Raw genomic sequence first — 23,718 nt, 5'->3', positions numbered from 1 at the left:
ATTCCCATACACCAATATTCATGTCTTAATTTGTGCAAAATACTGCAAAGAATCATAGGCGAAATGAAGTTTCAAAGTCAATTACAGCCATAGTTCAAAAAGAAAGACAAAAAGGTTCAAAGTTATCCAGCTGAAGAATGAAGAATCAGGCAAAAAAAAAAGTCCCAACTTGCAGTGTAGGTATGTACTGCCTTTTGTTGTCCTTCCCTCTTAGAGGAGATAACCCAAAACACAAAGATGAGATTCAAATAGAGAGGCAACATGATTTGACCGATCATCAGATTAGGATCTACCATCTGGCAGAAATAAAGTGTCAAGTGCTTTTTTTTTAAATTTTTTTTCAACGTTTTTTATTTATTTTTGGGACAGAGAGAGACAGAGCATGAACGGGGGAGGGGCAGAGAGAGAGGGAGACACAGAATCGGAAACAGGCTCCAGGCTCTGAGCCATCAGCCCAGAGCCCAACGCGGGGCTCGAACCCACGGACCGTGAGATAGTGACCTGGCTGAAGTCAGACGCTTAACTGACTGCGCCACCCAGGCGCCCCAAGTGTCAAGTGCTTTTTAAGGAATCTGTGTATCCCTATAAAAGACTGGGGGTGGTAGGTAAGGAGTGGCCACGTAATCACAAATCTCCTGAAATATTTAGGGATAGAGTAAAACCCAGAGGAAATGAGGCAACCGGTTGATTTGATCAAATAACAGGACTAACTGAACCCTTCAGCTCCATTTCCATTTTAAGAGTTTGTATGATTTTATGATTTTAATAAGAATTTCCAATGCTTTCCTTTTGTCATACCTTCTTTGGAGAGAAGACAAAAAGAGAGCTGAGAGGTGAATGTTCTAGCACTCACGTTAAATACCTCAGGTTGTCAAATAAATGGGACTTCTAGAAAAAAAGACCAGGACCCTTATTCCTCTTTTAAGCAGATGGAAAGCACATCTGCTCTACCTTCTCCTGGAATCTTGCAAGGCACTGGCTTCTCACTGTCACTGTATCGTATGAGGAGAATACATTTTGCACCTACCTTATTCTTTGTGTAATGATAAGGCACCACTTTTTGGAACACTTTTGGCACTTGTTCCATTGTGTCATTGTTAACAACGTGGAGCATGCAGACTGGAAGCGTGGTATATACTTTGGGAAGCAAGATCATATCTTGAGGAAACAAAAATGTTTCTCTGTAATTACAAAAGCATAAACTTTCTCTTGACATGAATCATACAGAAAGTTTGAAATTAGGTTTACTGCCAAGAAATAAAAAAGTAGGTGTGAAGTTTCACATAACTAGAAAGTGTACATATTGGTTTCTTAATTATTAATATGCTTTGTCATATAAATGAAAACCCTTTAAAAATCTCATTTTGTAAGTTATTTGTGACTTTTACCTAGTAATATTACTTGCAAATGAAATTATTTCTTTCTATAGAGAAAGCACTTGCATTTATTATATTATTTTTTCATACACATAAAAATTTCTAATAATTAACTTCACATTCTTCATATTTCATTTAAAGAAACATGGATAAAAATTCCTATAATATCTCAGTAATGTATAGCAGGTGGGGAAGAAGTGCTAACTTGTGAAAGTAAGCTAAAAGTTTGTAGTTTCACTACTACCATGAACAAAACTACACATATGAATACTGCATGCCTTTAAAGGTGACATCATATGACAATTTATGATAACCTCACCTGAATACTATAAACCAACTATTTGGTGGCTGGTCTGCGTACGTCACAGTATAGTCGGCAAAAGCAATCTTAGTTTCTTCATCTTGATAGCATGGATAAGATTCAAGAGACTTGCACTTGCTTTTAAACATTAGTCTAGAAGTGTAAAAATAATTTAAGTTGCAATGGCCAAGACAACTTCTAAAATAAACTTTATGTACAAAAAAATAAATAGGCAAGACAACATAAAAGACCACAGTCTATTGTTGGCTGGATTGAGTCCTTAGTCAAAGGCTGAGGGTTCATGGTGCATGGCTCCCAGGTAGGGGACTCCCATTCCAGGTCAACTTGAAAGATGTCTCTCAAAGATCTCCAAAGTTATCTGAAGTTCTTAATCAAAGGAGAACTTAATTCATGATTGAGAAAGTAATTAAAGTTTCTGGGTAGGAAATCAGCACCAAAACTCAAACTATAAGGGTAGGAAAATGAGAAACAGGCAAAGTAGCAGTAAAACTGGGTGGAGGCCACTGAAGGTCTGAAATTGACATAGGGAATCAATACAGAATATAGTTTAAAGTAAGGCATGGATTTGTAAAAAAATGAATAAAACAAACAAGAAGACCCACTAAAGACATGAACAAGGAAAGAATGTCAGAGTTTTCCTTCTACATGATTTCTGGCCCATAAGGGAATGGTGTGTGCAACTGGCTAAAACAATTACGGGTCGAGATTTCTCTGTTTCCTCCTGGAAGGCTGCGGCTTATCTCAGAACAGGATGAGAGTGATGTGAAAGATCCTCTATGTTCTTATCCTCCCACTCTGCCAGGAACTGGATCTAGCTTCAGTAGCACAAGGAATCTAGGGTCTTTGGAATAATGTCAATGGAATTTGCTGGGATGGAAGCCGTCATGGCCATAGAAAATGGTTCTGTATTAGAGGTCAAGACAGAGCCAGAGGTGTTCTTGCCTTCCAGGAGGCATGGCTTAACTATACTGTCAGTGAGAAGCAAAGCCATGAGAGTCTTATGGGGCATAGGATCCACATGTTCCATTTGATCATTGGTCTTTGATGATGGGAGAAAATTGACAGATTTATCCTTGCGGCAGTTGTAAGCCTTTGAGGGAGTCATGAGAACTAAGATTGACACATATCCTGGTTTGCCTGGGGCAGTCCTGATGTATGCTCATAATCCTGGCATAATTATTAATAGTGCTCCTTCTGTCCCTTTTGGAAAAGTGTCCCAGTTCAAATGATAAATACCCTGACCACGCTAACTAGGAACTATGACGTGATGGTCTTTCAATGCAGAGCACCACTACCAATCCCATGGGAACTGGCCTAACCCAAATGTGGGTGTTGGCTGAGCCAAAGCAGCCACTAAGCAGGTGACCTCAGGAATTGTAATGGGAGCAGCCACCATTCTAAGGTAAGGGAAGGAGTTAGAGGCATTCCAGTTACTATTCCCATCATACATTTCACACTTTTTCATAAGCCTTAGGATATTCTAGTGCATATAGGGCCATCAAAATCCTGATATACTATATAGAATATCTTGAATGACCCAGAGAACTGACCCAGAGAAATATTTCCAAAAGACTTGAAAGATTTTAACTTTGCATCCTAGTACAGAAAGAAAGTTATACCCGTAAACTGAGCCTTGCCCAAAGTTCACTTGGCGAAGTTCTGCCCCTTAAGATCTGGGAATGTAAGGCTAGGCTGCAGGACCTCAAAGTTCCCATTCAGTAGTAATAATAAAGCAGTATTTACAATTGCTAATGTTCTGTAATGACTCAATCTGTAGCTTGTGGTAAGTACTTTTCCTGTGTTACCTTAATTTATCTTTACATCCTTATGAAGGAATAATACTGTGAGGTACATTTTGTTTTCCTTATATTAAAATTGTTATTTCCCTATATTAAATATTATTAATAAAATTTTAACTTTAGAAAGAATAAGAGACTTACCCCAGGGTACACATCTGATAATTAGTAGAGCTGCGGTTAGTATAGGTCTTATGCTGAAAGATGGGCTTTTGACCAAATAAGAGAATCCAGCTAGGGTGAGGAGGTAGCTTTGGATGCTCCCACTATTTACATTTAAAGATCAGTCAGCCATGTCAGTTTCATCCATCCAATAGATGTGGGTCTAGAACTCAAACTATTGAAAGAGCATGGCCTCTGTATTGGATGGTCACTGAATTTCTAAGAAATGCTCCTGGCTATGGTGGAAAGAGCACCTGGAGAGGAACAGTGGCCCCCTGATGTAGTTCTGCCTATGTTTCAAAGACACCTACACCTCAAATACACCAGCTCCCTAACAGGGGAGCTCATAGTTTTGACACTTCATTTACATGAAAACTATATATAATTTCTGGCCCAGAGATTTTCCCCAGAATGCAAAGGCAGGTTAGAGACGAAGGGTTGTGCCCTTTCTTTGTGTCCACTCAGCTGGAATCTCAGGCAAAAGGGTTGCCCTTTTAGAAAACACATTCTGGACCAAAAGTGAGTCAAGCTGGATGATCAGCTATCGGCAGCATCTGTGAGCCAGGATTACGGTGAGGTGAGTGAGACTCACTTTCAGGGTGAGGCAAATACTACAAAGATTTGGATTTCTTCTGTGTCTAAAATTTTGATATTTGGTCCACTGTGCAATTTTGTTTCACTATCTTTAGGTTATTCAAAATGTTTATATATTTTCATATGTAATTTTCTATTTGTCTCTTACTTACAAACAGAAATCTAATTGTTATTTTATATCGACCTTGTCTCTGACAACTTTTCTTAATTCTCTCATTAATTCTAATAATTTTTCTGCAGATTTTAAAAAACACCCTACATATACAATTACGTCATCTGTAAACAGTGGTGGTTTTATTTTTTTCCCTTCAAATACCAATGACTTTTATTTTGCTTTATTGCCATTTTGCCCTTCTCAGAATTATGCCAGGTTTATCGTGAATGGAAGTAGTCAGGCAGACGCTTTTGTCTCATTTCTAAACTTAAGAAAAAGCTTTCAAAATTCTACCACTAGTCATGTTTGTAGTAAGTTTTGAAAATACTGGATACCAATAACATATTAGTGAAAGACTTCTCTAGTCCAAGTTTTCTAAAAACAAAAAAAAAAATAATTTTCAGTTTGTGTTAAATTCTATCAAATGTTTTTTTTGGAACCTATCTGCAGGACCAAATGATTTGTTCCTTTTCCCTGTTAATGCAATGAATTAAAATGAAAACTTTTCTAATGTTAAGTCACCATTATATGTCTGGGAATAGGAGACCCGCTTGATTATAAGGTATTATCCTTTTTTATTTAATTCCAATGTTGATTTGCTAATATTTTATTACATATTTTTGCACCTACTCAAAAAGGTGATTGGATGACAATTTCAAGAGGGTGATTGGTTTGCAATTTCATTTTCTTTCTGCCCTTGGTGAATTTTTTAAATCAAGATTATGAATTGGTTAATGTTTCCTCCCTTTCTGTTCTTCAGAAGATTTGTGAGATTAATCTTATTTCTTCTTAAAATCACTGGTTGGTTCATTAGCATATTGCTAGAAAAGATACTATGTATCCCTTCCCCTGTTAGAGCTTCATCTAAAGTATTACTTACACCATTTCGGCAGTAATGCTGTAACATTAGAACTCTTTAAAACCTTTTACCCAACTTCTACATTTTTCATTGCTAAGGTCATGAAATTTACTCCTATATGTAGCTATTTGTTGATTGCCCTTTGAAGCTAATGCGCATTATTTTTCTGGCTCTTTGAAGGGTTTTCTTTTGGCCTCTGTTTTTGAGTTTTACTACTGTGAGTCTAGGTGTGCTTTTCTCTGCATCCTTTCTGCATGGAGTTTGCATGCAGTCTCCCAAAAACATGAGTTGATGTGTTTTACCTGTTTGGGAAAGGCCTCCGTCATCATCTTTTTGCATTCTGGGGCTATAATTACAGTATCAGACTTCCTGAGCATACTCCACATGTCCCTTGTGCTCTTTTCTTATTTCCCACTGGCTTTCCCCTATGCTTCAGTTTGGATATTTTTCTATTGATCTGTCTCCAAGTTCAAGTTCACCAATGTCTTCTTCTGTTCTGACAAATCTGCTGTTAAACCCACCAATAATTTTTTTTAAGTTTATTTATTTATTTATTTTGAAAGAGAGAGGGAGGAAGAGGGGTAGAGAAAGGGAGGAAGAGAGAATCCCATGCAGGCCCTGCACTGTCAGTGCAGAGCCTGATGCAGGGCTCGGTCTTATGAAATGTGAGACCATGACCTGAGCCAAAATCAACAGTTGGACTCTTAATCGACTGAGCCACCCTGGTGCCCCAAACCCACTAATATGTTTTTAATATTAGTTGTTAAAATCTTCATTTATATAATTTCTATTTGACTGTGCTTTATTAATCTAAACGTTTGATCTATTTTCTCCTTATTCTTTATTTTCTTTGGCATTTCCATTATAGTTAACTTTTGAGATTTTGTTTGCTAACTCCAACATCACCAGAAGGTCTACTTCTTTTATGTGTGTGTGTCTGTAATGTAAATTATATATATGTGTATGTATATATATATATATATATATATATATATATAGTAATATATATGTAATATAATGTAAATTATATATATATATAATTTATAATTTATAATTTCTCTTAGTTCTGTTCAGATTATCTTGTGTCTCAAATACGGTTTGTGGCTATAGTACAGTTTAGCTAAGGCTCAGTCTACTTCTGGTTTACCTGTGTTTTTAGAGTGTTGCCCTCCAGACATCTCAAATGACAATTGTAATTGTTTTCTGGAATCCCCTCCCCCAGCAACTCTGATCTTGGTCATCTCAGCACCACAAGACTTCAAGAAACTTTGCTCAAGAGAACAGAGGCTTTCTGCCTAGAATTTTAGTCAAGAATAATTGATACAAACCAAAAATAGTAAGTAGCATAGAAATGTTTCAGACAAAATATCGTGGAAGTTTGGAAGCAGTGGTGTGTGATTAGGGAAACTCACTGAACATGGTCGCATTTGAATAGGAATTTGCAGGACACGAAGATTCTGTAATAAGAAAATCCATTTACTGCTTTACCTTAAGAGAGAAATTGCATACTGTTCTATATTCAGCTCCAATATAGCCCAAACTCTTTGAAGCATATCTGCAACGCTGGTATTTTCCTTTGTGTCTAAAAATAATTAAAAATTAAAATAATTAAAAAATAAAAGCTGTAAGATGCCTGAAAGATCATCCTGTTCAAAACCCTCCTTTTACCAACAAAGAAGTTGAAATTCATAAGGTGCTGTCCAAAGCCATAGGATTTATTAGCAGCAAAATCATGTTTAAAATATAAAGCTATAAACTTCCTCACCGACAGTTCTGCTCACTGTTTTATGCTGTTTCACTTCATCTTTAGGGTAAAAATCATGAAGTGTTCTTTGACCTAATTGAAGATTCTCATCAAAGAGTTTTATATCAGGAGATCTTTTATCACACCAAGAGTTCCTTATGAAAGCTCTTATGTCAGAAAAGAATAATTCAACCATTTTTCTAAAAATAAATAAATAAACAGTGGATAATGGGATCCCACTAAAGCTCCATCCCATAACCCACATTGGTTTAGAAGTAGGTGATTTGGCAAGAAAAATGGAAATCCATAGTAAATGGCTCAAATTTAACATGCCAGAACCTTTTTCCCTAAATTATCCTAATTTCTTCATGGTACTTAACAGTATCTGAAATTGATGTCTTAATATAGTTACTTTCCTATTGTATGCCTACCCCAACTAGAACACAATATTCATCAAAGCAGAAACTCTGTCAGTTTAACTGACTTGAATAAGGTCAGAATTTAGAACAGTGCTGTGTGCCCAAGTCATTCAATAAATATCCACTGAGTGAAAGCAATGCAAATATGATTAAAACATTAAATTGCTCAAGTTTCTGTCTCTAAAAAGAGAAAGAAAATCATTGTTTGAATGTAATTTTTACAGCATATGTGGACAACAAAATGTATATTTTACTATATGTTTAATTTGATACTTTTATCTTTACTTTCTCTAATAGAATAATATCAAAACCAAGCAATGGTATATTTTTTCATCACACAACTACACAATGTAGTTTTTTTTTTTAATGTTTCTTTATTTATTTATGCCTGTTTGCACACATGAGCAGGGAAGGGGCAGAGAGAGAGAGAGGGAGACAGAGAATCTGAAACAGCCTCAGCGCTGTCTCCACACTGTCAGCACAGAGCCCCATATGGGGCTCAAACCCACAAACTGTGAGATCATGACCTGAGCCAAAGTTGGACGCTTAACCAACTGAGTCACCCAGGTGCCCCTACAATGTGGTTTATTTGTTTATTTGTGTAGCTGCAGTTTTCACTGCTGATGTGAACATTTTGACCATTCTCATTAAATACTTCAAATAGAGACACTTTATAACAAAATGTTTCAATATATTCAAAGAATTAATTCTATTGGGCATAAGACTTTTCTCATGGAAGTGTCAACAAAAATTGCAGAAAAAAATGGTTAAATATGATTTTTACCTCTGCAATGCTGTATTTTAAGCTGATAAAAAGTTAAAATAAAATAAATGTTTTCACAAAAATAGTTCATTATATATACGTAAATAATTTGATTCAATAGAATACAGTTCAAATGCATTCTGTGCTTTCTAAGTATATGTCACATGGATACAGGAAAGCTTATTTCATCCAATTCATTCATTTACTCATTCATTCATTTACTTCTTTGAAAAATGGTCTGCAAATGTAAACACATCCATGACTTAGTTGAAGCTGACTGCTGTAGCATTCTACTAGGCATTGGAGATGTACAGAGAAACAGTTGTTTTCAAGAGCTCATAACGGACTGGGAAAGCATAGCTGATCATTCACGCACTCATCCATTCTTTGAGCACGTATTTGTGGTGTGCTTACTCTGCCAGCCGTGGTGCCAAATTCTGGAAACAAGAGAGTGAATGAGCTGACATGCATTCTGATCTCAAGGTATTTCAGTATTTACAAAATTAAAAAGAATTAGCCAAGTCATAAAGAAGGAGAACTCCAAAATGCTTTTCATTAACACACAAATATCCATTCTTGCATACACAAGTTCATTTTATGAATGATAGAAAAACTATACCTGGTGTTCTAGCTTTCATAAGTAATCTGACATAAGTCCCTCTCCACATGGCTTGAATTTTAATCGCTGCTGCTACTTCCTCAGGAGAATATTCTTTATCACTTATGGGTACAGAATATTTCACGTCTACCCATTCCGCTGGTCAAGAGAAAAACAAACTCTGGACTGAGGGTTAGATTTAATCCCATCCCAAATTTTCCGTGCCTTTAACTGCTAAAGTCCCCTGGCATAGAAAGTGCCACAATGAGAAGTTGGTCTTCATATTTAATACTGTGCTCTGCACATTGTCCTTTCTTAGAATTTAAACTTCCTGGAGAAGAAAAACACTAAATACTGACACATAAGTGAGCCACTCACTGTTCATACTTCTGTGGAAGTAGTGAGAGGCTTCTTTCAAAATTTAAAGGAAGTGTTAAAATTGCACGGGGGGAGCCAGGAAAGGAGGGTTGAGGCTGTGAGCTTGGGGACACATGGCAGATCCTTGGAGCCCATGGGCTTCCCAGAGCACGGCTTAAATTCTCTGCCTGTCAGTATAGACAGTCTACCCACGTCACAAAAACTTGGTGCTTTTCTCAAATCATTTATCTTATATAAGGCTAGAAATTCTTTTGTCAAACAAATATCTAAAATTATTCAGTACCTAAAGAAGCTTCTTCCATGGAGGAATCAAGTAACTCTAAATCCAGAACCAAAGCACGAAAGGCAAATTTAAAATTGGGAGGAGGTTTTGTTAGTTGAGTTTTTTTCATTAAGCGCCATAAAGAAATATGAAAAACCTGAAAAATATAAAATACATTACTACATTTTTTTAAGCCAAGAAAATGCTATGACCTAGCCAGAGAGGCTCTAAAGAACTTTAGATACTCTAAAAATAAAAAATACATATTTTTTCAAAAGCACAATATAACAGAAGACTTCCAAATGTCATTCACTCAGTAAGAGCTCAAAATTATGTATCATCTATTTCATTTTCTTAAAAATTTTTTAAAGTAATCTCTATACCCAATGTGGAGCTTGAACCCTTACCCTGAGATCAAGACTCACATGCTCCACTGACTGAGCCATCCAGGTGTCCCTCATCTGACTGTTTCTAATTTCATAAAACTTAATCGCTACAACAATGTTTATAATGTATGCTCAATCAAAATGTAACAGGTTGAAGAGATAGAGTATAAGATGAAAATACGGCCCTTGTTTTTCAGCAAGTTAAATACAATATTTCATTGGTTCTATAACACCATTTGCTATAAGGCACACTATGGTTTCATGTGCTACCAAAGAAGAAAATATGCTGTTTAGAGTTTTTATCACTTTCTTATGTCCATCTAAGAGTATTTACTTCTTATTGAAAAAGCTTTTTTAGATTTACTTACACAGAGCTTTTTCATCATATATCACACTTAAACATACATGAAAAAACAAAATAATCTACATAAGTTGGTTAAGTATTCTGAAGACATTAATATTCAAACTCTTGTAAATCACTTTTTGAAAGTACTTAACATTCGTGTTTTCCTACATGATTTTGTATTTTTCGTTGTTTTTATCTTGATATACTGAGGGATTCCATTTATCCAGTCATGCCACTAAGAATAATAAGCAAGCCCCAGCAGATTGTTGCTGGCTTACTTTTAGCTATTTATTTGTCTGCAGGGAGTAATGTGCTTGGTGGATTATATAATACACCTGGGGCACTGTTTAAGGTGGCTTTTATTGAGGTACTCCCCTCCCTCTCTCTCTTTCCTTGTGCCCTGGGGGGGCTCAGTCTGGTGTGGAGAAAATCTTTCTCCTTTCATGTTTCTTTGAGAGGCTCAATAATATCATTTAATTCTCTTCCCCCAAGGATCAGGCTTTTGTCAAACAATACACACATTTCTTCCGAAGTGGTGACAATATGAACCCTTATGAACAAGTCCATGTGTATGCGGAGAATTCTGAAAGCCACCTGGCCAGCAGTGATTATAAGGAACCACCAATTATAAGACACACTGTGATTTCCTCCCGATGTTGAAGTGTGAAAAGAAATGCACATCGTTGAATTGGTGAAACACAGTGCCCTTCAAAGGCATATGACTATTGTACTTCCTGCTTCGTCTATATTTTCTGACCACGCCTCACCCCTCCCCATATATTGAGAGACAGGGACCTAATGTTACAATCTGTGTTTGTAACTGCCCCATCAGCTGACAATGGTGGGCAAGCCTGCAGGCAACCATCTAACCCAAGCTAAGCAAATCAGTGTTACTCTGGCTGACTAATTGGAAATCAGGATGAAGACATTCTAAACTGGCCTCATATGGAAAAGTGATATAAATCAGGAGCCAGTTTTTCCAGGATATTCACTTAGGGCTAGAGACACCATGTGGATAAGAGAAAACAAAATGAAGAAGGTAAGTTGTAAGGGCTGTCTATCCCCTCTTTGAAGTTCCTCACTGAGTCATTCCTATCAAGAAGATTTCCCTGTATCTTTTTCATAAATTAACACATCCCGCTACTTGTTATGACTTAAATGAGTTAGATGCGTTTTCTGTGATACGCTAATAAAATGTCCTAAATATTTCAACATGTAAGGTAAAAATAAGAAAAATACACAGTTATGCTAATACTCCTCCTCTCTGTTACGTTTGAGCGAGCAGAGTCTCTGATCATGTTGGGAGTTCTACAGGATATTACTCTGTGCTACCTGTGGGCAGAAAGGGGCCATTATTGTGACTTCCTGATTAAGACACAGGCATGCTAGAGAGTGGGGAATAAACACTGCACAAATTCATGGATCCACTACATCAGTGGAGATTTTAGGGATCCAGAGGATGAGACTTCCTGAGACATCCCCAGTAAGGCAAAGGATAAGAAACTGCAATGAAGAAAGAGGCCAGTACTTGATGGTCCTCTCTGGAGTTGGTGCTAGAACATTCTGCTTTGGGGAATATTATCCCATTGCATGTACTGAGGGCTTAGAAGGCCATAAACTTTGATAGGGATCTAAAGAAAGAGAAGGAACTGTAGGAGATGTGAGCATCCCACAGAAATACAGATGACCTGGCCCATTTCTATCGTCAACATGCTAATGAAAGTCCTCTCAAGTAATACACTAATATTATTTTCTAGTGAGAGAGTCCTTATCTATGGGACACTTACAGAATGCTGCACCTGATCTATCTGGAATTGTTTATGGTAGACAAATTTGGAATCTATTGATTTATGGGACATGGCTCTTTGAAAACAATGTCACATTAACTATGTAATATCATGATCTCACGGTTCATGAGTTCAAGCCCCATGTCGGGCTCTGTGCTGACAGCTCAGAGCCTGGAGCCTGCTTCAGATTCTGTGTCTCCCTGTCTCTCTGCCCCTCCTCCACTCGTGCTCTGTCTCTCTCTCAAAAATAAATAAACATTAAAAAGAAAAAAAAAGAAATGTTTTTTTTAAAAATATAAAAATGTTTCATTATCAAGATGTGTAAATGATGCATGCACAAAGTTTCCTTACATATCAGATCTGACCTAGCAACAACAGGCTCATGAATGAGTAATATTGATGGCAGGGACAGGAACTATGAATGGTGCCAATAGTTTGAGCTCTCTTTCACTCCTGCTTAGCTGTCTAACCTGCTGGTAGCAGAAACTTTAATGTGATATCATCCTCTGGGGATTCCAGTCAGCCACTTGGTGGCAAGTTTATTCCAGTGGGCTTCTGTCAAGGGTAGTGATTGTCCTTACTAGAATTGACACCTACTTCAACGATGAGTTTGCTTTGTCTTTCCTTGGTGCCTCTGTCAGCACCATTAACCAAGGGAAATTACAGAAAATCTGATTTATAAGCATTGGATCCAGCCTAACATCCCCTTGGACCAAGGGTCGCATTTTACAGAGAAGAGTTAACCACTGAGAAATGTCTGGGACTCAATGCCCTAATATATACCATAGGAAGAGTGGATAAGATTCCTGGTAAAGTGGAATGGCATATAAAAGCCTCAGCTAAGAATCCAGCCTGGAGATGATACCTTGCAGAACTGACACAGTATCCTCCAGGGCACGGTATAGATGAGCAGGACCAAAGACTGACATAGTGCTATATCTGTAAAAGCTAACATGTGCAGGCCTGGGATTCAAAATTGGAAGTAGGATTGGCCTCTCTCACCATTATTTCCAGTGGCCCATTTGCAATTATTAATGTTCTCTGTCCCAACAGGTAGTTTGCTAAATTGGAGAACCTAATTCCAAAGGATGGATGGCAGGGAATGTTTCCATCAGGGAACATGGTATGATTTGCAATAAACCTAAATTATGATACACGCTTTCTTGCTTTGTGCTCCTCATCTTGATATACAAATAGGGGAAAAGGAACTAATATAATGGGGTGGAGGAAGAATTTACCCTGATTGTCATGAAGTACTAGGGTTTCTGCTGCATAATGAGGACAGGAAGAATTATGTCTGAATTTGTCTTGATACTTTTTTTTTTTAGTTTTTTAATGTGTACTCATTTTTGAGAGATGGAGTGCGAGCTGGGGAGGGGCAGAGAGAGAGGGAGACACAGAATCCCAAGCAGGTTCCAGGCTCTGAGCTGTCAGCACAGAGCCTGATGCGGGGCTCAAACTCATGAACCGTGAGATCACGACCTGAGATGAAGTTGGCCGCTTTAAATGACTGAGCCACCCAGGCATCCCTGTCGTGATACATCTTGGTGCTTCCACAGTGAATGATTAGTCACAGCCTGAAAAGAGTAAGGCAATCAAGGTCCTGTACCCACCAGGATTAGAGGTCTAGGTTACCTACCAGGCAACTAGAACAGCTGAGGCTTTGGCTGGAAGAATGGGAAATCTAGAATGAGTGGTAGAGGAGAGAGATGTTGCACACCAACTACAGCCTTAGGGCTGACTGTAGCAGTGGAGACCATAGGTTTCTTGTCATATGATGATTTAATCATTTGCTTATTTTTAGAGCTTGTGGATACCACTTTAAGCCATTTAGAGCCATCGCCTTCAAGAGTGAATGACAGAGTTCACTGAAGGGAGGCAATCATACTGGTTCACGAGTAAATCACAGCAGGTATGTCTTGTAGGTTACCCATGCCCCAGGTGAGCAGTTCTCCATTGGGAGTGTTGTGTCCCAAGTAGAGTTGCCCAGATAGAATACAAGGTACTCTAAGGGCAAATACAAATAACAAAAGTAGGCTTAATTCTCTCTATGGAAAATAAAGGAAGAGACTCTTTCCCTCCCTTTTTCTTAGACACCACTTTAGAAAACTTGCAAGTTCTCTCTCTTCCTCTTTGAAATACATGTAAATCTTTTTAAAGGCTAAATTTGGAGGATCACCTCATATAAGATATATCTTTTTCAAACACAAAGTATCCTTCTAGGAACATCATAACTTGAACATACTTACCCTGAAGTGTTGTGCTGTTAGTTCTTTATTGTGGAGGGGAATAGGGTAGTGAGCTGTTTGTAAATCCTTCAGAGCCACAGGAAGTTTAGCCTTATCTTTGAAACTAGCAATCACATTTCCAACAGCTTTCAAAATTGTTAGAGACTGCTCTGTGAATCGGTAGCTCTCCTGTGAAGGGAAAGCAAAGCAGCCAGCCTCACTTTGTTTTTGTTTTTGTTTTTGTTTTTTTACTTAAGTGTAATTAAGCTTACAAAAATTTAGTTTCTGTTAATATATTAAACCTCTTCTCTATGGTTGATTCAACAGTTATTTGTGAAGGGCTTACTTGCTCAAGGCATTTTGCTAAGGGCTGTGATCTTTATATCTTTGATATAAAACAAGGGATATGATTCCTGCTGTAGTGGGAACACATAGGAATAACACCTACCTCACATTGGGAGCCAGGGGACATTTCTCCATGGTATTAATACCCATATTTAGGTCTTAAGGGTGTCTAGGAATTAGTTCGACAAAATTGTGTGGGATTGGAGAACCAATGGGCAGAGAAGAGTTCAGGGAGATAGTGATGAAGATTAAAAAGATAAGGGGGTAAGCTGGGAGAGATTAGCAAAAGGGTGCACACCTTCAACTATAATATGAACAAGGTCTGAAGATCTATCTCAATGTAAACCATAGTGACTATAGTTGATAGCACTGTGTTACAGAATTGATATTTGTTAATAAAACTTGAATGTTGTCACACACACACAAAAAAAGATAAGTACGTGAGGTGAGGTGATGGTTGTGTTAATTAACTAGATGATGGAGATCCTTTCACAATATTTATGTATACAAAATCACCAGCATGTAGAGTTTATATAACTTATAATTTTGCTTGACTGTTTTGCCTCAATAAAGCTGGTGAGAAAAAAAAAAAAAGGAACTGGATGTCAAATTGCAAAACTGTAGGTCAAAACCAAAGAGTGGGGAATGGGGGGGAGAGAGAGAGAGAGAAAGAGAAACCTAAGGCGTTTGCAGATCATCTTGATTGGTATGTGGTGGGTAGTTGGTGGGTAGGGGAGGAGCTGCCCAGAGTAGAGGGTGCTTTGAGACAGCACGGAGGGGGTGAAGTGGGAACAAAAACTTGTGAGGTCTACTTTTGCCCCCTTTCCTAGGGAGTACCATGCTGCCATCATGCCCCTTGGTTCCCTGCAGAAGTTTTGAGGAATGGCCCCGAAGCTATACCTGGACAGTACCAATTCGCTGCTTGGGGCGAACTGATGAAGACAGACACAACCAACTTGCCCCATTAACGCATTTACTATCCTATTACCTTCTCCCCAACCTCCCAAAGCCTACAGAAAGCCTCTTCTCAATGGTATTTCCCCCTTAGGTGAAGCCAGGACCAGAAAAGTTGTCTGGTCAAGAGGCAGCACTGGGAGTGATCACATACGGCTCTGAGCAGCTTGAATCTTTCTGCTCTTGGACTGGTCTATCGCTTCTTGCTTCCTCATTCAAACTGAAGAATAATAGGGCCTGACTTTAAGCCCCAGTATGTTTTACAAGATGGAGGAATTTATAACCCCAGGGAAAGATGAGTTCACAGATCAAAATAACTAGACACCTACGAAGTTCAGTCACCTAAAGAAAAAAAAAAAAAAAAAAAACAGACTGGATAATTCATACTACCTAAAGCAGAATTGTTTTTTAAGAAAAGAAAACAAAGATGAAAAAAATAATTTAAAAAAGCAGGATAAATGTGATTAAGGGATAAAGAGACATGTACTTATAAGGTGAGCTTGCTGATCTTTCTTCTACTGCGCAGGAGGGAGAGGACTGGAGAGAGACAGCACAGCAGAGAGGAGGCCGTCAGGGGAATCCTGCACAATCTCTGCCTAGAGAGGCAAGAATCCGTGACTGAGCCTGTCTGGGCCACAGCAACATTAGCACAAAAGAGCTGCTTCTGAATCATCATGATGCTACCTTGGCCGAGAGAGTTATCGACTGGCTGAGAGGATCTCGCCTCCCTAATAAGAGGCTGTGCTACATGGAGATGGGATGGGGGAGGGTGTAAAACTGAATTATGCAGTGAGAATGCCCCATGCAAATTGGTCCCCCCAAAGCAGAGGCCCACATATCTAAATGGGATGCCTTTTAGAGGACATCTAAAACTGAGACAGGACCTCAGGGGAGTGGCCGGTTGCATTTACCTCGTTTCTTCTTTCAGACACCGTCAGAACAGCGGTGTAAGAGAAACTAAGAAGAGGCCAAGAAAAGAGGAGATGAACAAGAGTGACAGGACTTTCCATGGATCCTCTTACCCTGAATCCCAGAGACAAATGCTCCAAATCTCTTAGGCTGAGGAAGGGGTAAAAGGAGTCAATGATACCAGAATTTCAAGCTGTAGTGGAAAGGACTGCACTGATCCTCTATACATTCCGAAGGACCAGTGTGCTATGGGATCTACCTGAGATGTTAACAGAGGTGAAAGGGGATTCCACAGAGCAGAAGTGAATGCAGCTGTCAGAGAAAAACTAAAATTATTTTGCATTCCTGCAGAGTGTAGGCTATTTATTGTACGTGTCATTTTGGAGAATTTCTTGCAGAATATACTTAACAGTTTTAAAAGGTAAAACATGGGTAAGTTGAATTACAAAAAATAGGCCTATGATTTAGTTCAAAATCTTTGAAACTAAGGCACCAAAAAAATCACAACTGCTTAAAGTTTACCGGCTCAAAGTTGGGTAGCACGGCATCTTCGTCCCCAATGACAAAAGTCACCATGCTGCAGATGTGTATGGAATGCCCCACGGGGGAGTATGCGGCGAAGAGAAGCATATGTCTCCTAAAGAGAACAGACAATATATGAGGACCCAGGGGTTCCCGTTGTAGTCCTTGACTCTGCTGGTTGTTTGATGACAGCTTGTGCTCAAATGAAGTCACACATTACTGAGAGTAGAATTCTTTAACTCTGGTGGGATAAAGACTTTTGGCTATTCACTCTGAAAGAACCATCAGAGATCATGGAATCTATGTTTCATTAGTCACATAAAACATAGTTACGCTAAATGAGGAACTTGCGCGTGCTGGAGGAATCTCCCATACACTGCAGTCCCAGTGCAAGCGACTCCTGATTTTTCACTGACAAGAATAATTCACAGTGGTCTAGGGCTTTGTTGATTTCATAGTCACTTTCCCACAGATGCATAATTTTATGTGTGTTGTTTGTGTCTTTCCTACCAGGGTTGCGGTGTCACCGAGAGCAGGGACACTCATTCCCCCCATTGTTGAGCACTTAGAGCGTGTTCAAAACATACATGTTGATAGGTTAGGCCCTGCAGGGAAACACCCAGATATATATAAGGAGGTTCTTTATTAATTTCCTGTTCTTGGTTGTCTTAATGGATTAGCACTCAGAGTAATGACTTCTGGGAGAACCTCTCTATGCCAGGGTTTTCAGGGTAGGATGTGAGAAATATTGAAGTTTTAAAATTTATTATTTCCTAGGAAGATTGGATGCTTGCCATATATTATGTTAGCATTTGATTTTGCTGTTTAGGCTTTGCTTTTTTTCATAAGGGCCATCACTTTTCATGGATCACATAGAATTAACATGATTGATCTTAGGAAATACAGTACAAATATTCATTTCATCTGAAATATGAGGTAATATTTTGAATTTTATTCATCAAAATCAAGAAAACTTTTTGATTATGCATATTTTATTTAAAATGGAAAATATAATCTGCCGAGCCAAGTTTATTTTAATTAAAAATAAAGCTATAGGTAATATTAAACACAAGGTAAAACTATAGTCTGGTAGGGGAAAAAGTCTGTTTTTAAATAAAATCGTGGTTCTTGCCAAGGCATGTAAGATTCTGAAGAAAACAAAAAGCATTGTTTGATGCATTGATTTTAAGAAATGCTGATTTAAACCCTATTCTTTACTAAAGAAATTGTTAATCTTTGACAATTATGGGTCTTCCAAATGGAGATTCGGTGAACAGCATTTCTTTAATATATGTGCTCGTGGAGTTATTTTTCGCAAGAATCATAATGATAGATCTGTTTCATACGAAATCACTTTCAGAAACCATATCCTATATCCCATATTGTTTAATTATCAGGTAGCCAGCAGCTTACAAGGCTTCAAAAAGTTCTTCATGTGGGAAAAAGGAAGTTACTCCATACCCAACAGGCAGCCGGACCACCGCAGCCTTGGTGGCATACGTATGAATCTTCAAAACAAGATCTCGTGGCTTCAGAGATTTCCAGGAAAGGGATTCCGCTGTAAGCAGTCCAGGCCCTACGTGGGGGCTGTCTTTCGTTAAAGCTAGGGAAGGGAAAAATATGAAAATTTGACTGTGAGAGTATAGCTGGCCATCACTTCACGACCCTAGTAATGACACTAACAATATCAGGAATTAGAGGTGTTCTGAAAATATTCATAAAACCCAGAGAAATTACTCTGGGGAGATAATTACTGGAAATAATATGAAGTGGGATTCAGGTTTTCCTCTCCGTCCCATCTTCCTCCTCAGAATCATCCCCATCACTTTGATTACCTTATTATCTGTGGCAGAAATCACAATATCCCTCTAGGTGCAATTTTAAAGGGTGGGGGAAACATATCTGGGAAATTAAGAGGTTCTCCTAAAATAGTGGCCAAGCAAAGTCTAAATATCCTACTGCTTATGTTTTTACTTTGGATTCTTAGCTTTAATTGTGTGTAGAAATAGCAAATCAGTAACAAAAATTTAATTTTAGCATTTAGTGTTCCTCTGAAAATGAATAAAGAATATCAGGCATTCTTCATGGGTAGCTAAGGCCAAAACACTTCTTAAATTAATAAAATTAATTTAATTTAATTTAATTTAATTAATTGAAACAAACTTGACACACAACATTGTATTAGTTTTAGATGTACAGCATAATGATTTGATACATGTATATATTGTGAAATGGTTACCATGAAAATTTAGTTAACATCCATTACCCCACACAATTACAGTTTTTTTTTCTTGTAATGAGAACCTTTAAGATTCTCTCTTAGCAACTTTCAAATATATAATATAGTATCATTACCTATAGTCACCCTACTGTATATTACATCTCCAGAACTTATATTACCCTATATTTTTACCCTATTTCCCGATAATACTCAAACTGAGGATATAAGAGCACAACATGACTTGAAACACCTCTACACACATAGAATTTCAATGTTTTAGGACATGGTATGGCTTAGGAGCTCTTACTTAATATATATACTAAGCTTATACCAATAAAGTTTGTAAATATTCAACAAGTATTTATTGCCCACTGGGATGCCTGGGTGGCGCAGTCGGTTAAGCGTCCGACTTCAGCCAGGTCACGATCTCGCGGTCCGGGAGTTCGAGCCCCGCGTCAGGCTCTGGGCTGATGGCTCAGAGCCTGGAGCCTGTTTCCGATTCTGTGTCTCCCTCTCTCTCTGCCCCTCCCCCGTTCATGCTCTGTCTCTCTCTATCCCAAAAATAAATAAACGTTGAAAAAAAAATAAAAAAAATAAAAAGTATTTATTGCCCACTGATACACACTAACACTAGACCCTGTTCTGACCGCTGGGTATACCTGGGTAGAAAATCATAGGCCTGCCATCAAAGTTGGTAGGACATTTAATATCCAGCATTCAGCAAATTTTTATTGAACCTCCATAGTGTCAGGTATTATAAATTTGAATTAGAGATGCTTTGATTTTGCTGTTTAGGCTTTTATTTTTCTATAAAAGCCATAGCTTTTCATGGATTACATAGAATTAGTAGGATTGATCTTGGTAATCCAGTAAAAACATTTATTCATTTGAGATAGGAGGTAGTATTTTGAATTTTATTCATCAAAATCAGGAAAACTTTCAATTATGCATATTTTCCTTAAAATGGAAAGTGTGATCTGCTTAGTCAAATTTATCTTGAAAATAAAACTACAGGCACAATTAAAAACAAACCATAGTTGGGGCACCTGGGTGGCTCAGTTGGTTAAGCGTCCAACTCTTGATTTATGCTCAGGTCATGATCTCACAGTTCGTGAGATTGAGCCCCATGTGGGGCCTGCCTGGGATTTTCTCCTTCCCCCTCTCTCTGCCCCTCCTCTGCTCTCTCTCTCTTTCTCTCAAAAGTAAATAAATAAATATTTTTAAAAACCTCATAGGTAATGAGATTGATGGGGGGGGGGGGGATGCTGTTTCTTAATCTGTTTTGAAATAAACAGATTTAACTTTAACAAACAGGACAAAGAATTGAAGAATGATGTTTTGTGCATATATGCACATGTGCAAAGAGCTGGCTTCAGACAAAAGCAAGAACAGTCCATCCATGAGCAGGAGGGAAGGTGACTAGAACTGGGGAGAACTCATTATGGGAAAGATGAAGTGGGTCATTCCTGACTTTTTCTCTCTCTCCAGTGAAAATAGCAGCAAGGTCATCAGCTGAAAATACACAAGGATGAGAGCAGCTGTTAGAAGATCTGAAGGTTTGAGATAGTCGTCCAGGAGGAGGAGAGTGAGGAATGCATGAACCAGGGAAGCGTTGGCAGTGTTTAGGAGGCCATTTTGAAATCTGTGGTCCTCAGTTGAAAGTGGGGCTAGCTGATAGGGTTATTTTTTCTCCAGTCACATCCAATCGGTGCACATTCATCAGTGCTCTGATGCACCACACGTAAGATACAGAGCTCATTGGCTGAATTCAACCAGTATTGGGATTTTGCCAAGACAGTAAGTTGAGGGGGTAAAGATGAGCAATCACGCTGAGGTATGTCCAAGGCTACAATTACAACAACAGGCCATGGAAACTGGGGGATGAGAGAAATAAGGACACGAGGAGACAGACGAATAGGGAAAAGTGGGAGGGTCAATGGATGGCAGTCCCAGTGGAGTCAAAGGATTGTAGAAGCAAGGGTTCTAGAGAAAGTGGACTGGAGAGTCAGAGTGTGTAGTCAGAGCTTGAAATGGGGATGCTTGAGATGATATAGTTACTGGCAGGTAAGTTCTAAAGTGTAATCATGAAAACAAAGGCCAGGGTGGGATGAAGGAAAAGATCTTCAGAATTGTCAAATCAAAGGAAGAGTGCATGTTTTTCAACAGATCTTGAAAGACTCAAGAATGGTGACATGCAAAGGTGGAAAGAAAAACAGAGTGACTAGTCATGCTGAAGAGGTGAACATGTGACCGCAACAAGGAGAGGAGCAGGTGGTAAGAGTGAGCATAACCCATGACGTCTGAGGAGGAAGACCATCCTAGGAGGCGGTGTGAGGGTGACTCTCTTGCAGACTCTGGAGAGGAAATAGTTTCCTTCATCCAGAGCCCCAAAATCTTGTATTTCCCCTGGACTGAATGAAAGTGAGCTGGGATTTAAGACTATAATTTTCTCAAAGCCCTCTTACCTCCAGATTCTCCCCATCGTACCAGTGCAGAAAAGCAAACCAGCAGTTCAATGGGTTTCAGACTATCCACAAACAGATAGTAGGACACGCGTTCATCTGAGAACTGCGAGAAATCAGACAAATCATTGAATTTAATATTAGTCAACTAATGCCGTATTTCACACTTCTAATAATTCTACCTAACATTTATAGAGAACCTACTGTGCTCTAGACACCACAGTAAGTACTTTACAGCTTTAATGATAGGAAGAAAATCACACTGAGTAAATGCTGGCAATAGTCTATAGAACCTGGGTCTATAGGACCTGTGTGAGTTTGGCTCCCTATCAGAGAGAGTCAAAGCTCCTCTCCACGAGTGAAGAAAAGGGATATGCTTGTTTCAGAAATAACAAATGGAGGAGACTGGGCTTGAGGCTGGGCAATACTCAGAAAATACAGATCTCTGATAAATAGACAGGACACAAAGCAACTGTGGCAAAGAATGGAAATGTCTAATGGGGATGTATCAAGGTATTTTATAGGATGGTATGTGATATAAACCCTTTCTTCCTTTTGTTTACAAGATCTCTAGAAATAAAGCCAACGCACACTAATGAACCAGACTGGATTTTCGCTTTGATGATGCAAGAGAGTACTGAGTAAAACCAGAACTTCCCTTAAAGGACAGCCACGGAAGGGTTACATGCACATGATCTCAATCCATCCTATAGGGGCACTATTAATATCCATAATCATGGATGAAGAAACTGAAACACAAAGAGAGTAAGTAACTTTCCAAACGTCACAGATCTTGCAAGTTCAAAGCTGAAATTCAAAGGTAGGTCTATCTATTTACCAACTCCAAGGTTGGTCTTTGAGACTGTAGCACTTTTATTGCCTCTCAAATTCTTGGTGCTTCCACATAATTTTGATTGATGGTATATGGTAAGTGTGTTAAATTAACTTAATGTCATTATACATTAAAAGCTTTCATAGTATTTTACAATATGAAAACAATTAAAATATGAAAGAAAAACCTCTAGTGATACTGTAAAAACTGCAGGCTTATTACTTAATTGAATGACAAGCATTTCTGGAAACGCTTGATACAGTGTAACTAGGTTTTAAAAGATCGTTTCCCTCAGTATCTTTCAATAGTAAGCATTTGACATCTATTTTGTTTCCTTTTAGCTGCAACATGTTGGCGATAAAGACAGTTGTTTCAAATATTCACTATCCAAAATCATGAAAGAAGCTTGGATTTGCCAGCCCAGTGTGCGTGCCAGAGGAAGAGCTCCTGCAAAGAGCTCATTTGCTGTCATTTTTGAGGGCCTGCGAATTTGGGGACAGGATGGGCATGGAGGCCACCCAGAGGAACTCTGCACTGGTGTCAGCACCGGGCACCTTGGGAGCACCTATCCCACCTACACACTGAGCACTGATGGGACATCCATGGAATGTGCTGGGAGAGGCTTCAGGCTCAGCCACTAAAATCACCCATGGCCACTAAAATCAGGAATGCCTGGCCCGAGCCCACAACCAATCCGTCCTCCCATGCCATCCTAATGGCTGTTAAGTTTGAATTCCAATGCCCTCCAAGAAAAAGCTGTTGTTTTTTCATATCATTGATGTAAACAACAAATCGGGGGACTAAAGGGACTCGTAGGAACTGCTATCATCTTATTTTGCCCAGCTGGGACTTGGGAAGGGAGAAAAAAATCTATATTTACCACCAGTTTGTAAAATCAGTTGGCCATTTTACTGCACAGATACACATGTGTCCTAGGAGGGTGGTGTATAACAAAAACTCGTAACCAAAGTGCCTTTAGTGACAAGAGTGACAGCAACATTGCTTACACTTGCCTTTAGTAGGCATTCTTCTAAGTGTTTTACATACATCCTCTCAATTATTTTCCCAATGCTAGGATAATGGGCTCTTACTGCAATCATTTTAGAGGAAAGAAAACTGAGGCAAAGTGGACTTAACTTAGTCAGGGTCTCACTCCAATGAAACCTGGATTCGAAGCCAGGCAGTCTGGCTCCAGGCCACCAACCTGGTGTACTTCGCGAGAGAGGCGTACTCGTGACAAAGTCCCAGGCTTCACATCAGGCAAACCTTATTCTCATGATGCTTGTGCCACTTACCAGT

At 38.7% G+C, this 23,718-nt stretch overlaps 1 protein-coding gene across 2 annotated transcripts in view; it reads right to left on the bottom strand.

Annotated features, from left to right (window-relative positions):
- The window catches only part of ADGB (androglobin), a 161,608-nt gene that overhangs the window by 44,519 nt on the left and 93,371 nt on the right, over window positions 1–23,718 (bottom strand). For both annotated transcript variants that reach the window (XM_043592553.1, XM_043592554.1), the window contains exons 17-25: window positions 21,591–21,693; window positions 18,366–18,507; window positions 16,905–17,019; window positions 14,196–14,363; window positions 9,449–9,584; window positions 8,809–8,946; window positions 6,752–6,845; window positions 1,696–1,830; window positions 1,028–1,181 (exon numbers count right to left, since the gene is read on the bottom strand). In XM_043592553.1, coding sequence (XP_043448488.1) covers window positions 1,028–1,181; window positions 1,696–1,830; window positions 6,752–6,845; window positions 8,809–8,946; window positions 9,449–9,584; window positions 14,196–14,363; window positions 16,905–17,019; window positions 18,366–18,507; window positions 21,591–21,693 — 1,185 coding nt within the window. The remainder of the gene's footprint in view (window positions 1–1,027; window positions 1,182–1,695; window positions 1,831–6,751; window positions 6,846–8,808; window positions 8,947–9,448; window positions 9,585–14,195; window positions 14,364–16,904; window positions 17,020–18,365; window positions 18,508–21,590; window positions 21,694–23,718) is intronic.

The sequence above is a fragment of the Prionailurus bengalensis genome, chromosome B2, assembly GCF_016509475.1.
Source record: "Prionailurus bengalensis isolate Pbe53 chromosome B2, Fcat_Pben_1.1_paternal_pri, whole genome shotgun sequence".
Taxonomy (NCBI): Eukaryota; Metazoa; Chordata; class Mammalia; order Carnivora; family Felidae; genus Prionailurus; species Prionailurus bengalensis.
The sequence above is the reverse complement of the archived record's forward strand: the minus strand, read 5'-3'. Positions and strand labels throughout refer to the sequence as shown.